This window comes from Marmota flaviventris, chromosome 11 (assembly GCF_047511675.1).
Source record: "Marmota flaviventris isolate mMarFla1 chromosome 11, mMarFla1.hap1, whole genome shotgun sequence".
Taxonomy (NCBI): Eukaryota; Metazoa; Chordata; class Mammalia; order Rodentia; family Sciuridae; genus Marmota; species Marmota flaviventris.
In genome coordinates, this window is record NC_092508.1 from 71821364 (window position 1) to 71838413 (window position 17050).

Below are 17050 nucleotides of genomic sequence, written 5' to 3' on the forward strand. Positions count from 1 at the left end.
TTTCAAAGAACCAACTTTTAGTTTTGTCAATTTTTTCAATTGTTTCTTTTGTTTCGATTTCATTGATTTCAGCTCTGATTTTAATTATTTCTTGCCTTCTACTTCTTTTGCTGTTGTTTTGCTCTTCTTTTTCTAGGATTTTGAGATGAAGTATGAGATCATTTATTTGTTGGTTTTTTCTTTTTTTAAGGAATGAACTCCACGCAATGAATTTTCCTCTTAGAACTGCTTTCAATGTGTCCCATAGATTCCGATATGTTGTGTCTGTGTTTTCATTAATCTCTAAGAATTTTTTAATTTCCTCCTTGATGTCTTCTATAACCCATTGATCATTCAGTAACCTATTGTTCATTCTCCAAGTGATATATTCTTTTTCCTTCCTTCTTTTATCGTTGATTTTCAGTTCCATTCCATTATGATCAGATAGGATGCATGGTATTATCTCTACTCCTTTGTATTGTCTAAGAGTTTCCCTATGACATAATATATGATCTATTTTTGAGAAGGATCCATGTGCTGCTGAGAAAAAAGTGTAACTGTTTGATGTTGGGTGGTATATTCTATATATGTCAATTAAGTCTAGGTTATTAATTGTGTTATTGAGTTCTATAGTTTCCTTATTCAACTTTTGTTTGGAAGATCTGTCCAGTGGTGAGAGAGGTGTGTTGAAGTCTCCCATGATTATTGTATGGTGGTCTATTAGACTCTTGAACTTGAGAAGAGTTTGTTTGATGAACATAGCTGCACCATTGTTTGGGGCATATATATTTATGATTGTTATGTCTTGTTGGTGTATGGTTCCCTTGAGCAGTATGTAGTGTCCCTCTTTATCCCTTTTGATTAACTTTGGCTTAAAATCTATTTTATTTGATATGAGTATGGATACTCCTGCTTGTTTCCGAAGTCCATATGAGTGATATGATTTTTCCCAACCTTTCACCTTCAGCCTATGTATGTCTTTTCCTATCAAATGCGTCTCCTGTAGGCAGCATATTGTTGGGTCTTGTTTTGTGATCCATTCTACTAGCCTGTGTCTCTTGATTGGTGAGTTTAAGCCATTAACATTTAGGGTTATTATTGAGATATGGGTTGTTCTTCCAGCCATATTTGTTTATTTATGTTACTAAACATGGTTTGTTTTCCACTTTGATTATTTTCCCCCCTTTAGTGTCCTACCTCCCACTGTTGGTTTTCATTGTTATTTTCCATTTCCTCTTCCTGTAATGTTTTGCCAAGGATGTTTTGAAGAGATGGTTTTCTAGCTGCAAATTCTTTTAACTTTTGTTTATCGTGGAAGGTTTTAATTTCATCTTCCATCCTGAAGCTTAGTTTCGCTGGAAACACAATTCTTGGTTGGAACCCATTTTCTTTCAGTGTTTGAAATATGTTATTCCAGGATCTTCTAGCTTTCAGAGTCTGTGTTGAAAGATCAGCTGTTATCCTGATTGGCTTACCCCTAAATGTGATCTGCTTCCTTTCTCTTGTAGCTTTTAAAATTCTCTCCTTGTTCTGTATGTTGGGCATCTTCATTATAATGTGTCTAGGTGTGGGTCTCTTATGATTTTGCACATTCGGCGTCCTGTAGGCTTCTAGGATTTGGGGTTCTGTCTCATTCTTCAAGTCTGGGAAGTTTTCTCGAATTATTTCATTGAATAGATTGCTCATTCCTTTGGTTTGAAACTCTGTTCCTTCCTGTATCCCAATGACTCTTAAATTTGGTCTCTTGATGTTATCCCATATTTCTTGGATGTTCTGCTCATGGTTTCTTAACAGTCTTGCTGAGCTGTCTATGTTCTTTTCATTTTGAAATACTTTATCTTCATTGTCTGATGTTCTGTCTTCTAAGTGTTCTACTCTGCTGGTAGTATTCTCAATTGAGTTTTTAAGTTGGCTTATTGCTTCCTGCATTTCTAGGATTTCTGTTTGTTTGTTTTTTATAACCTCTATTTCCCTGTATAGTTGATCTTTTGCTTCTTGGATTTGTTTATGTAATTCATTGTTGAAGTGATCTTTCATTGTCTGATTTTGCTGTCTGATGTCTTCCTTGAGACTCCAGATCATCTGAAGCATGTATATCCTGAATTCTTTATCTGACATTCCATCAGCTGCAGCTATTACCTCTTCTAAAGTTGAGTTGACCTGCAATGCTTGTGGTCCTTTCTTTCCTTGTCTCTTCATACTGTTCGCGTTCCTTTCTTCTTGGTGAAACTGTTGTGCTATTGAATTTTCCCCCTATTTATTTATACTGGTCTTGTATAGTTGCAAAGTCTCCCTCGCAGGCATGGGCGGCGGCTCTGCCCCTCCGCCAATTGGGGCAATGTGCCTACCACGCCGGCAGGCCGCTGGGCCTGCTCTGCCAGTCGGTAGCAGGTCCGCCGTCCTTGCAGGCGCGGGCGGCGGCTCTGTCCCTCTGCGGGCCGCTAGGCTTGTTCTGTCGGTGGTCGCCGTTCTGCCTACTTTGCAGGCGCAGGCAGCGGCACTGCCCCTCTGCAGGCCTCTGGGGCTGTACTGCCAGTGGGTCGCAGGTCCGCCTACTTTGCAGGCGTGGGGGGGGGCGGCTCTACCCTTCCTCAGTCCACTGGGCCTGTTCTGTCTCTCGGTTGCAGGTCTGACCTGTTCTGATGGTGGTCTCAGTTCCGATTACCTTGCAGGCGCGGGGGGGGAGGGGGCGGCTCTGCCTCTCAGCAGGCCGCTGCTCCTCTTCTGCCGGTGGGTCGCAGGCCCGCCTACCTTGCAGGAGTGATTGGAAGCTCTGTCCCGCCGCGGGCCACTGGGCCTTTTCTGTCTGTGGTCACCCTTCCCCTACCTGGCAGGCGAGGGGGGTGGGGGGCGGCTCTGCCCCTCAGCAGGCCGCTGGGCCCGCTCTGTGTTTGGTCCCAGTTCCCTCTACTATGCCGGCGCAGGGGGAGGGGGCGGCTCAGCCTCTCAGCAGGCGGCTGCTCCTCTTCTGCCAGTGGGTCGCAGGCCCGCCTACCTTGCAGGAGTGATTGGAAGCTCTGTCCCGCCGTGGGCCACTGGGCCTTTTCTGTCGGTGGTCACCCTTCCCCTACCTGGCAGGCGAGGGGGGTGGGGGGCGGCTCTGCCCCTCAGCAGGCCGCTGGGCCTGCTCTATGATTGGTCCCAGTTCCGTCTACTATGCCAGTGCAGGGGGAGGGGGCGGCTCAGCCTCTCAGCAGGCGGCTGCTCCTCTTCTGCCAGTGGGTCGCAGGCCCGCCTACCTTGCAGGAGTGATTGGAAGCTCTGTCCCGCCCTGGGCCACTGGGCCTTTTCTGTCGGTGGTCACCCTTCCCCTACCTGGCAGGCGAGGGGGGTGGGGGGCGGCTCTGCCCCTCAGCAGGCCGCTGGGCCTGCTCTGTCTTTGGTCCCAGTTCCCTCTACTATGCTGGCGCAGGGGGAGGGGGCGGCTCAGCCTCTCAGCAGGCGGCTGCTCCTCTTCTGCCGGTGGGTCGCAGGCCCGCCTACCTTGCAGGAGTGATTGGAAGCTCTGTCCCGCCCTGGGCCACTGGGCCTTTTCTGTCGGTGGTCACCCTTCCCCTACCTGGCAGGCGAGGGGGGTGGGGGGCGGCTCTGCCCCTCAGCAGGCTGCTGGGCCTGCTCTGTGTTTGGTCCCAGTTCTCTCTACTATGCCGGCGCAGGGGGAGGGGGCGGCTCAGCCTCTCAGCAGGCGACTGTTCCTCTTCTGCCGGTGGGTCGCAGGCCCGCCTACCTTGCAGGAGTGATTGGAAGCTCTGTCCCGCCCTGGGCCACTGGGCCTTTTCTGTCGGTGGTCACCCTTCCCCTACCTGGCAGGCGAGGGGGGTGGGGGGCGGCTCTGCCCCTCAGCAGGCCGCTGGGCCTGCTCTGTCTTTGGTCCCAGTTCCCTCTACTATGCTGGCGCAGGGGGAGGGGGCGGCTCAGCCTCTCAGCAGGCGGCTGCTCCTCTTCTGCCGGTGGGTCGCAGGCCCGCCTACCTTGCAGGAGTGATTGGAAGCTCTGTCCCGCCCTGGGCCACTGGGCCTTTTCTGTTGGTGGTCACCCTTCCCCTACCTGGCAGGCGAGGGGGGTGGGGGGCGGCTCTGCCCCTCAGCAGGCTGCTGGGCCTGCTCTGTGTTTGGTCCCAGTTCTCTCTACTATGCTGGCGCAGGGGGAGGGGGCGGCTCAGCCTCTCAGCAGGCGGCTGCTCCTCTTCTGCCGGTGGGTCGCAGGCCCGCCTACCTTGCAGGAGTGATTGGAAGCTCTGTCCCGCCCTGGGCCACTGGGCCTTTTCTGTTGGTGGTCACCCTTCCCCTACCTGGCAGGCGAGGGGGGTGGGGGGCGGCTCTGCCCCTCAGCAGGCCGCTGGGCCTGCTCTGTCTTTGGTCCCAGTTCCCTCTACTATGCTGGCGCAGGGGGAGGGGGAGAGATGATTTCTTAAAATTAAAAATGAAATTTGTGCATACTCTTTTGGACAAGCAGCTGAGACTTTTCATTGTGTTTCATATAAGAATGAGCAAATATATCTAATTTCATTGTTTAATGTATTATTATAACATGGGTTTTTTAAATTATTCATCTGAACTTTCAAAGTTATTAGTAATTTTTTGTTATATAGATTTTTAATCTTTGTTTTGTGGTGCTGGAGATTGAACCCAGGACCTTGCATGTTTAATGCGATGACAGGATCTTTCATAAGAACTAGATCCATAGCCTATGTCATATAAATGAACCAATAAAATGAACCTTTTCTGGTTTTGTTGTGTGTTAATTTCTGGCACCTGAAATTCTTGAATTTTCACAATCTAAGGTGGTTCAAAATAAACTACCAGCTGCTGACATAGCTTAACCGACAGGTAGTATTCTGTATTACAGTGATTCATAAAGGAATTTTTAAGACATTTTCATATGGTAAAACAGTATGTTGGAATATTCCTGGTTGTAGTAGATAAAAATCTTTTTGCTAAGGACCGGCAAAAAAATTTCCAGCCCTTGGGCTAGGGCTGTGGCTCAGTGGCAGAGTGCTTGCCTCGTATGTGTGAGGCACTGAGTTAGATCTCCAGCACCACATAAAAATAAATAAGTAAAATAAAGGTATTGTGTCCATCTACAATTAGAAAAAATATTTTTAAAAAATCCAGCCCTAATGGAATACTTTCTTTTCAGAATCTCTAGGGTTGCGTAGTAAAGTGCTGAGGAAAATTGAAGAGCTCCGGACCAAGGTGAAATCCCTTTCTTCTGGAATTCCTGATGAATTTATATGTCCAATAACTAGAGAACTTATGAAAGATCCTGTCATTGCATCAGGTATGTGTGATGCCTACCAAGTCGGCAGGGCACGCTTATGTGCTAAACAAATAATATAGACAAAAGTTTGCTTAAATGTGGAGAATTTTCAACATTCCTGTTTTCTCACTAGTTTTTTTCCTTTGGAAAAACTCATTAGGCCTGAGGTAAACAATTGAACATTTTATAATAAAATTGGACAGGTTCAGAATTGAGACAAAAGGATTTTTCAGATTTTACTTAAACTTGTAAAACATATATATAGTTGCCAGAACATAAAGATATCATTTTTAAGTTAGACTACTGAGAACACTTAGGGTTTGTCATAAACTTAAACAAATATAGAGAAAAAGAATTTAAAGATGAAGCTGTAACATTCCACATTATTAATCATTGTCCATATACACATATTTTACATAGTTGTAATTAGTGAATTCATATTCCATTGTGGGGTGTTTTATTTGACCTCAAATTTTATTACACATTTCTGCATATTGACTTAGTCTATGTAATTTGTACTCACAATACAATACCTCTGAGGCTTTGCTACATTTTATTTAACTCTTCTACTAGTTGGTGTGTGTGTGTTTACAAATCTTGTTGTAGCTCCATAGTACTGACATCTCAGTTTCTGTTGTCACTATTACTTAGGGTATTTCCATGGGATGTATGCCCCAGTGCAATTAGTATATTAGAAGCTGTATTCCTTATACTAGAGAGGCAATGAGTTCTATACCTTCCCCTTCCTTGTCTGATTGGATATCAGTGATGTTTTTTGTCTTTCTCAATGACACATGAAGAGCAACTTCACTTTCCATTTCTTTGTGTAAGACTGAGTTTGATCATCTTTTTTGATTTGTAATTTTCTTATGTGACTTCTTATTCATAAAGCATTTAGTTCAAATTCAGCTCTTTTAGTTTTTATTCTTTAATAAGAAACACACTTATGCAAGGTGAGTACATACACTGAAGACCCAGACTGCCTGAGTCTGCTTCATTACTTATCTGTGTTATCTGTGGAGGACTATTCAATCTCTCTGGTCCTCATTTTCCTCATGTACAAAATGGGGATATTAGTACTTACCTCATGAGATTCTTGAATGAGTTAATATGTTAGGTATGTAAAACAACTGCATATAATAAACATTGTAGTGTTAGCTTTTTTAAATTTCAAACTGAAATTTACTATGGGTATAGTAGTGGCTATATATTTTTGAGTTGGTATATAAGGATTCTTGTTTGTAACTGAAACTCAACTTGAGTTGGCTTTCGATGATATAGCAATTGACTTATTAAATGTGAATCGTAGTGATTCAGAATTTCCTTATCTGTGCAGAGCCTTCTGAATAATCACTTGTGTGCCTTTCCCACATGGTGGAAAAACATGACTACAAACTGGTCCCAAAGTTTATTTACATTTTATGTTTTTGCCCACTTGAGAGTGATCGGTCTGACAAAATCCCCACAAGAACTCATTGGCCTAATTTGAGCCAGAACCCTGGCTCAGTGGTCATCTGTTACAGGAATGAGGTGGAAGACTGCCTTCTTAGCTGTAGAGAATTAAGAGGAAGATAGTATTGGGAAGGGCCTCTCTCAGAAAAGGGGGTGTGGCACTGACCAAATGGTAAATGTCCACTCTAAAAATTTTTCCAAGTTTCCTATCTTTAAAAGCATATATTACTTTGTATTAAAGTTACAAATGGTTGAGTTTTGAGGCTGTTTTTTGGGGGGAAACATCTGCATGGGATCAAAGAATATGAAAGGATTTTTGTGAGGAGGAGCTTGAGATTTTCCTTGTTTATTCATTCCTTGTTAAGGGTATAATTTTAGACATTTTATAAAAATGTCTGTCCTCTTTGATTGCAAAATCATTTTTAGCAACATTGATGTCAGCATATAACATGTTAAAATTCAATCATGATCTTTAAATAGTGGAATTGGACCAGTGTCTTTATGATTATAGATAGATTTGGGCTAATTGCTGTTGGCATGGAGAATTTTCTATTTTCCATTTGAGCCCTCCCCACCCCACCCCATCCCACCAGTATTTACATCTTTTGAACCAATTGCCTTGGACGAATTTCTAAGATATTTGTGTTTCATTCTTTTAAAAAAATAGTCAAGCACTAAACATTTAAAAAATGGAGGCTTTCTGTACTCTAAGCACTGATTTAGTTTTGGTGTGTCCTATTTCGTTATTTTAACTGATTAATATAAAAACTGTACTTATTTTGGAGGTACCTGTGATGTTTTGATAACTCTTTACCAACATGTTATTCTATAAGAAAATATTGTTGATCATATAGTGCCTTCAGGTGGACTTGTGTAAATTTATCTTTTAATTTTAAAAAACTAACTTGGTCATATTTGCCCATTTAGTCCTTCTTAGAATTTCTTTGTTACAGTAGAAAATATCTGATGTTTTGACTAGGATTATAGGAAGTTAAATAAGGGGTGAAAGTAACTTTGCACTAGTCAGGCATTCCTTTTATTCTTTTTCTATTCCTGCCAGGTCTGTTCTGTTTAACTTAATTCACTGAAAGTAACAATTTATGATATTAAAACCTTCTAACCTTGATCTGACCATTTTGCTTGTTCTACATTGTTTTCACTATATCTGGAGAAACACTCTCTTCTCTTAGTTCAGGTGTTCTGTCAGTTTAATTCCTATGTTTTGCTTCAAAGAATGTCTTTGGTATGGATTTCTTTTGCTCAGGACATACTACGCATCTTGAGTGTAGGTATCTTCCAATTTCAGACATTCTCATACATGTTTTTTTCAGACTTTCCTACTAATATACTATAAGTTGTCTAATCTGTCCATTGAGATTTCAGTTATTTTATTTATCTTCTCTGGAAATTCCATTTAGCATGTAGAATCCATAGACCCTGGAGCTACATTGCTTGGGTTTGAATGCCAGCTGTCATTTCATACCAGTGTGACCTTGAAAAGTTATTCAGGCTACAGTTTCTTCATCTCTAAAACAAGGATAATTGTAATACCTGCATTACAAAGTTATACAGAATGAATAAATATAGTACCCTGCAATGGTCTGATACACTATTTTTTTCATAGTATATTTTTCTGAGGCTTTTGAGATTGTAATTAAGTATCATCTGTGGAGTTCCAGTGGGGGAAGAGGACATTTAACTCTGGAGAAGAGGTGTGCTTGGTCCATTTTCTTGGACAGGAAAGTGGGCAGCAATGTGTTTGAGTATTTTTCCCCCCCATGGACAAGAGAGTAGAGCCCAGACCACTGAGCTAATATTTTTCACTTAAATCTTTCAATGCTAAGTAAGCTATTCATTCAAAAAGATGCTACTTTTATTCACCATTTCTAGATATAATATAGCTAGAAGTTTTTAGGTTCACTCAATCTGCTTTCTTATTAGAAACACAAGTATAGGAAATGGATAAATCTCACAATAGGTATCATGACTGTGGTATTTTGCCACAACTTATTCATCTGAGTGCATTAAGTTGAAGAATGTGTCCATTAAAATAATCCAGGAGCTTCTTAAATTTACTTCTTAGAACTTGTCTGGATGGAAATAATTTAAAATTATTTAGGTCATTTTGAAAATGTAATGAAAATAAGCAATACTGAATGTAGTGTTTATCATATTATCTTTTTAAAGTTTTTTTCCTCAACTTAGTTACAGTAAACTTTTTACATGGATTCTAAAAAACAATCGTGTCATTAATACAGATTGTCAGATGCAATTATTTTGTGTTAGAATATTTTGAGTGCTTTTTTATTCATAAAAATGCTAGTGTGGGGGGATGTGGTCTGTCATAGCTCTTGACAATCCTTTTCTTTACTACTTTGGGATAACTGAATTGCGTAGAGTAAGAAACTGGCAGAGAAAAAGTATTCATTTAAGAAAATTCAATGAAAGGTGACAAAATACACTATAAAACAATGGAGATTAGGAAATATTAAAAATTAAATAAGCTCACTGATTAGCTAATTTAATATTCTTAGTTCCTTCTTTTCAAATGATGTTAGCATAAAGGTAACCAATACATCAAAAATATAAAACTTCCTAAAATATCAAATTTATTAATTCGGCTCCCATTATGAAAGAATTTTTCTGTGATTCATAAAGGAAGAGTCTGAGATTAGCTAATAACACATAATCCCTCTATGTAACCCAGCCTAAAAATGAGACAGTTGTAGCAAGTAGTAAGGAAGGGGGCTGCATACTTGTCACCTGGAAAGGTACCGCATTTACGGTACCAGAGACCATGACTCTTAGCATAATCATTACTATCTGCGTAATCCCAAACACAACAACGACCTTCATAAAGGAGGAACTATAGGCAATGGGAGGAGAAAGCACAATAAAAACCTTGATCGTACTTCAGTCTAAAATAGTGATATATCAAATTCTGAACCTTCAAAATAGAAAGTATACCTTCTTTTTAAACACATACAGGGGATACTTTAAAGGGTCCCCTCACTTTAAAGTCTAGCTCAGTGCAAATTAATTAGCTATTACTGAACTCACAGTATTTCAAATAGTGATACTAAAATGGATATCATTTATCAGTAGTAGGTGAGTGTGATGTAATATATGACACTGTGGGTCAAAATACTCATCTTTTTAATTAATAAAATTTTCCTACTCATAAACTTGATGGCAAATAATTTGCATAAACCTTTCCAAAAATGGCCAAAATGCATGTAAAATGATGCACAATATCAAGTTATATAAATTCACACTGAAACATGTCACACCTGCTAAGATGGCTAAAATAAAACTGGAAAAAAGTGTTGGCAAGTATATACAGAAATTTGGGCTGGGGATATAGCTAAGTTGGTAGAGTGCATGCACAAGGCCCTGGGCTCAATCCCCAGCACCACCCAAAAGAAAGAAAAAAGGATATACAGAAATTGGAATTAAGTTTGGCAGTTTCCCAAAAAGTTACCAACAATCTACTCCTAAGTGTATGTTCATGTTCACATGGATAGCCCTGAAGTAGAAACAGCCCAAATATCAAGAGATGAATGGATACAATGTAGTATAGCTATACAATGGAATATTATTAGCCATAAAAAGAAACAAGTACTAAAACATGATGCTATACATAAATATATGCCACATATTGTGTAATTTAATTTATATGAAATGTTTGAAACAGGCAAATCCCATAGAGATAGATTATTGGCTGCAGTTTTTTCCCCCCCATTGGTGTTCTGAATTAAATAGTGGTTGGTAATGATTGTACAACTTGGAAATGTACCAAGAATCAAATAATTTTATACTTAAAAGGATGACTCTTATGGTATGTGAAGTATAAAGAGCAAAAGGCAGTCACAGTTGTCAGTATCTGCACTTGACACGTACTGTACCATATCTGGGGCTGAAGGACAAAAGAGAAGTTGTGGTTCTTGGACTTCTAAGGAGTGGAGGAGCTGCCCAGCTGGTGCTACTGTCTATAAGGGGGCAGGATAAAATATTTGGAGAGACTGTAACCAGCTTCTCCTAGCAAATGAAAATCCAGGGGCAGGAACAAGGAGGATAGGAAACCTTGCTCAGTTTCCCTCTAGATATATCACTGCAGGATCTGAGAAGGAGCCAGCAGACAAAACAGGTGTAGAGTTTGTGGTATTCTTGTCCCTGCATGTAGAATCCTCAGCTTCTTGGGGCAGTACCTTAACAGGGCTAAGCAGCACTTAGGATTGTTTCTGTAAATGCCAAAAGCACATTTGATAAAATCTAGCACCTGCTTACTTTCTCAAAAAAGAATAAAGAAACAACTACAAACAATACGAATTTAGAAAAGTAGCAAGTAAAAACAAACAAACAAAAAAAGGAGTATCAGTAACCTTTCTCTGATTATCTTAATAGATGCAGAAAATGCATTTGACAAAATACAGCTTTCATTCATGTTCTAAAAACTAGGATAGTAGAAACATACCTCAACATTGTAAAAGCTATATATGTTAAACCCAAGGCAACATCATTCTAAATGGGATAAAAATTCCCTCTAAAAACTGGAACAAGACAAGGATGCCCTCTTCCACTACTTCTATTCAACATAGTTTTTGAAACTGTAGCCAGAGCAATTAGGCAAAAGAAAGAATTAAGGGGATATAAATAGGAAAAGAAGAGCTCAAACTGTCCCTATTTATTGCTGATATGATTCTATATTTAGAAGACACAAAAAGTTCCACCAGAAAACTTCTAGAATTTATAAATTCAGCAAAGTAGCAGGATATAAAATTAATGCCCATAAATAAATTGCATTCCTAAATACTGATGAAGAATCAGTTCAAAGAGAAATTAGGAAAACTATTACATTCAAAATAGATTGATTCCCAAGTATTTTATTTTCTTTAAGGCTAACAAAAGAGGTGAAAGGCCTCTATAGCCAAAGCAATCCTTAGCTAGAAAAGTGAAGCAGGAAGGATCAGTACTAGACTACTACAGAACTATAGTAACAAAGACAGCATGATATTGGCACAAAGAGACATGAAGACCGATGGAACAGAATAAAAGACACAGATACAAACTCACATAAATAACAGTTATCTCATACCAGACAAAGGCATCATAAACACACATTGGAGAAAAGATAGCACCAGTTGTTGAAGAAGCTGGGTAAACTGGAATCCATATGTAGCAGAATGAAATCAAACCCCTCTCACCTTGCAGAAAACAAAGTGGATCAAGGACCTAGGCATTAGACCAGAGACTCTGGCCGTACTAGAAGAATATGTAGGCCCAAATCTCCATCAAGTCAGCTTAGAAAACAGCTTCCTCAATAAGACTCCTAAGTGTAAGAAGTAAAATCAAGAATCAATAAATGGGATGGTATCAAACTAACAAGCTTCTTCACAGCAAAGGAAACAAGAATATGGAGAGCCTACAGAATGGGAGAAAATCTTTGCCACCTGCATCTCAGAGCATTAATCTCTAGGATATATAAAGAACTCAAAAAATTTAACATCAGGGCTGGGAATATAGCTCAGTTGATAGAATGCTTGCGTTGTATGCACAAGGCCCTGGGTTCAAATCCCAAGCACCACCACAAAAAAACAAAACAAAACAAAACAAAACCCAATTAATCAAATGGGCAAAGGAACTAAACGGGCACTTTACGGATGAAGTAACTATCAGTCAACAAATATATGAAAAAAATGTTCAACACTCTAGCAATTAGAGAAATGCAAATTAAAACTACACTGAGACTTCATCTCACTCTAATCAGAATGGCAGTTATCAAATATCATTGAATTATCAATGGCAAATATCAAATGTTGGTGAGGTTATGGAGGAAAAGGTCCACTCATACATTGCTGGTGGGATTGCAAATTGGTGCAACCACTGTGGAAAGCAGTATGGAGGCTCCTCAGTAACTTGGAACGGAACCACCATTTGACCCAGTTATCCTACTTCTTGGTACATACCCAAAGGACTTAAAATCAGCATACTGCAGTAGTGATGCAGCCATTTCAATGTTTATAGCAGCTCAATTCACGATAACTAAGCTATGGAACCAACCAAGGTGCCCTTCAACAGATGATGGGATAAAGAAAACGTGGCATATATACACAGTGGAATATTACCATGCCATAAAGAACAACAAAATTATGGCATTTGCTGGCAAGTGGATGGAACTAGAGACTACATTCCTAAATGAAATAAGCCAATCCCAAAAAACCAAAGGCCAAATGTTCTCTCTGGAATGTGGATGCTAACCCACAAGAAAGAGGGTAGGGAGGAAAGAACAGAAGTTCATTGCATTAGACAAAGGGGAATGAAGGGAAGGGGGATGGAAATAAGAAAGACAGTAGAATGAATTGGATATGACTTTCCTATGCTCATACATGAATACACAACCATTGTAACTCCACATGTTCAACCACAAGAATGGAATACTGATTAGAATAAGTTATACTCCATGTACATATAATGTCAGAATACACTGTACTGTCATGTATCTCAAAAAAAACCTTCTAGACATAATATGCAAAAATTATCAGATCTATATAAAGAAAACTACAGATCATCCCTAAAAAATATACTTGGATACAAAGATGATAGGACTCAACAAGATATTTGTTTCATTTTACAAATTTAACATCCTTATAAACATTTTTTCCCAGCAATACTGAGGGTGAGTGTTAGATTTCACTTGAAAGAATAAGAACAGCAAAAACAAAAAACCTAGAAAAGAACAATAAGAAAGGTAGTCTTATTAGGTTATTAGAACATGTTATAAAATCTAAAAGTATTGTATCATTGGCACATAAATAAACCAATGGAAAATAATTCTTAAAAATTCAGATGTTGATGCAAGTGAGTTGGGAAATTTAGTGAGTGATAGTATTTTTAAATCCACAGTATTCTGACAATTAAACAGTTGTGTGGGAAAAGATAAAATTGTATTTCTCCTACTGCACATATAAATTAATTCCAGATAGGTCAGAAATCTAAACATAAACAAAATTTTTCCAGTCCCAGAAGAAAAATGTAGGTAAGTTCCTTGATGGAATGGGGAAAACTCTCCTGAATAGAATTTTTTTCTCCTAAGGACAATTACAAGAATAATAGGCAAAAATGTTTATAGTTCATAGGAAAAAGAAAACCAGTGCCTCAAACATGCAGAAAAATTCCTACCATTCTTCCATTGCTCCCCTAAAGATTGATAACATTATGAGATAAGACATCACGTTCTGTTGATGCTGTAGCATCAGACATACAGCATGTGGACATTCTCATAAACATTGCTACTAGGAAGGAAATCGACACTGTCTAGTAAAATTACATAAATATGCTCCAACTTCTTGGAATCACCCCCAAATGCATTATCAAAAATACAAGTGACATGCTCAAGACTGTTCACTGCAGCACTGTTATAAAAAGAAAAAAACAGAAACCATCCAGATGTACAGGAGAGTACGGTGGGATGGGGAGAACATTTTTAAAAGAACATACCATGGTGCAAATGAGTATATGCTAGCTTTTATGCAGAATGTATGCATTTGCATTTGCTTATACAATAACTGATATACATAGTTACCTATGTGAAGGGAGGAATAGGACTGGACAGGAGAGAGAAGATTCCTGAATGTTTAATAGTTTTTACTTCTAAAACATGTAAACAATTTTCAAGCACAGTACTTCAGTTAGACTGGGGACTTAACCTGATGATAGAATCAAAGAAATCTTAAATTTCACACTTAAAAATAGTAATATACTGCCATTATTTCAAAGCAAATAGATGGGAACCAGAGTGTCAGCCTCAGAAAAAGCACTACAAATATAAAAATGAAAGTAATGAAGCAAAAAACTCCAATTTTGACACATGTAAAGGCAAATAAGTTTGCAAGAAGACAGTATTAAAAAGTGAATTTTTTTTTTTTTTTTTTTTTGGTGGGGGGAATTTTAAATCTCTTTACTGTCAAGTTCTGAGTAGGGCAAGTTCTGTATCTCTAGATGTTCCTCTGACTTTTCAGTATGGAAGAAAGTTTAGCTTAGTTATTCTTAAGAATCTTTTCCTTCTCATTTTTAGCCAAATGTTTCTTTACTACTACTCTACTTAGCTCTTTCCATTTCTTTTTTTTTCCACTATGACTGAATTTTTGACAGGATCCTGGTCTCAGTTGCAGTGTTCAAAAGGAACCATATAAAGCACTATGAGTTTATAATGATACTGTTCTAGGTGACTGTGTGTGACAGAGCATAATCCAATCTTAATGCATGTAAAACACTAGAATTTCAGTTGTGGCAGGGATTACGTTGTTATAGCAGTCCAAGCATGACAGGAATATCATTTAAAACCCAATGAGGCCTTGGCAATGAGTTTTTATACTCAGTTCATTTTAGAAACTTTATCTACTTTATCTACATTTCAAATAATTTGTATACCTTTTTGTTTTTCAAGATGGCTATTCATATGAAAAGGAAGCAATGGAAAATTGGATCAGCAAAAAGAAGCGTACAAGTCCAATGACAAATCTGGTTCTTCCTTCAGTGGTTCTTACACCAAATAGGACTCTGAAAATGGCCATCAATCGATGGCTGGAGACACATCAAAAATAAAACTATTAGCTGACGTTGGTTCATGCCTGAAATCCCAGCGACTCAGGGGACTGAGGCAAGAGGAATCCAAGTTTGAAGCCAGTCACAGAAGTTTAGCGAGATCTTGTTCAAAAAATTTTAAAAGGGTCTGGGAATGTACCTCAGTGGCAGAGCACTCCTAGCACGTGCAAAGCCCTGGGTTTGATCCCCAATACTGCAAAAATAAATAAATTGTTATGTTGTATTATTTATATTTTCAGTGATCTCATTTGAATTAAATACTAAGCAAGCATTATTAAAAGCAAAACAGAAGGAAAAATAAATTTAGTTATAAAAATCTTCAATTTTCATTCTTTAAAATTCATGGACTTAATTATACATCTTTTTTGTACTAATGCAAAAAATAAAACTTTACTTTGACTTTAAATTGGAGTGCTTTAAATTTATTCTGGTTAGGTATGGGTCATATCACTTTACAACTAAAGATCAGAATGCTATATAACAGATGGTTATATCCTAGTTAATAGCCATTTGTTTGATAACTTGAGGATTTATAAAAAAATAATTATAAATTACTTATAATTGAGAAAATCACTTCAGACATTTAATAAGCAACTTTGTTGGACTCAATTTGTAGGATACTAAGGATTTTTATTCAAACCCAGATACAAGTTAGATAAAATAAATTACCATGAATAAGTCAATTTGACTTTGCATAGTATACAAAGGGGCTAACTAGCCTCCTTTTAAAATTCAGACTTTTTAGAAGTTCTTGCAGGGTAATTATACAATGGCATTTTTACATAGTACTCTGGAGTATTTAATACACCACCACCACCATCCTGACTGGTGTTCACTCAATGGACTTTCCAGGCCCCAATGTTGGTTCAGGACTATGTGGAACCAGCGCTAGTGCCCTCTGACCCACAGCTTCCTAATGGAATTTCACTTGGGGTAACTGACCCAGTGTCCTCTTTTACTAAGACTAAATCAAAATCATAATTTAATGCATTACTAATTTTACTAACACACTGACTGCTTTACAGGAAAAGACAAGCCTGCCCAAGTACCCAAGCTCAAGAATTATGTATTATCCAGTTTTTTATAAAATATATATTTTTAAATGGAAGATGGACACAATACCTTTATTTTTTTATGTGGTGGATTGGATTAAACCCAATGCCTCGGACATGCTAGGCAAGAACTCTACCACTGAGCTACAACTGCAACCCCAGTTTTGTTTTTAAACTTTCTATAGCTTTGAAAAACTGAACATACTTAGGTTTCTAGCAATACTAGTTACCAGACAATAACCTAAAATAATATTAGGCTTAAGATTCCAACTTAGAATTTTATGATGATAAAACAGCTTACCATTCACTCTGATTCACTCCTTTGAAACTGAAATATGTGGTTATAAAGACAAATACAAACATTGAACAAAGATACCACAAATGTGTTAAAGAACAAACTGTCATAACAATGCTCAGTGTATTGCCAAAGTGCCTGAGAGTTAAAATATTAAAGCTCTCCTGTCGCCAACAAAAACAGACAACTAATACAGATTGCTTTTCCTCATGCTTTCTATTTCAGACAAAGAAACTAGCTCTGACCCTTGAATATTTTGGAATTTCTAGAAGCTGCTACCTTTATTCTAAAAGTAGAAAATGAAATTTAATATGTATTTGGTAGTATTTGTATAGAAAAGTACTACCCCAAAGCAAAGAGTGAAATGCAGAGGTTAAAACAAGGCAGGAGCTGTTGTGCTCTATTTACC

The 17050-nt window shown here is 38.6% G+C and overlaps 1 protein-coding gene across 4 annotated transcripts in view; it reads left to right on the top strand.

The window, feature by feature from the left end:
• The window catches only part of Wdsub1 (WD repeat, sterile alpha motif and U-box domain containing 1), a 72734-nt gene extending 57046 nt beyond the window's left edge, over positions 1-15688 (top strand). For all 4 annotated transcript variants that reach the window (XM_071619158.1, XM_027937978.2, XM_027937979.2 and 1 more), the window contains 2 exons: positions 5119-5259; positions 15137-15688. In XM_071619158.1, coding sequence (XP_071475259.1) covers positions 5119-5259; positions 15137-15294 — 299 coding nt within the window. In that variant the 3' untranslated portion in view covers positions 15295-15688. The remainder of the gene's footprint in view (positions 1-5118; positions 5260-15136) is intronic.
• Positions 15689-17050: the final 1362 nt, after the last annotated feature.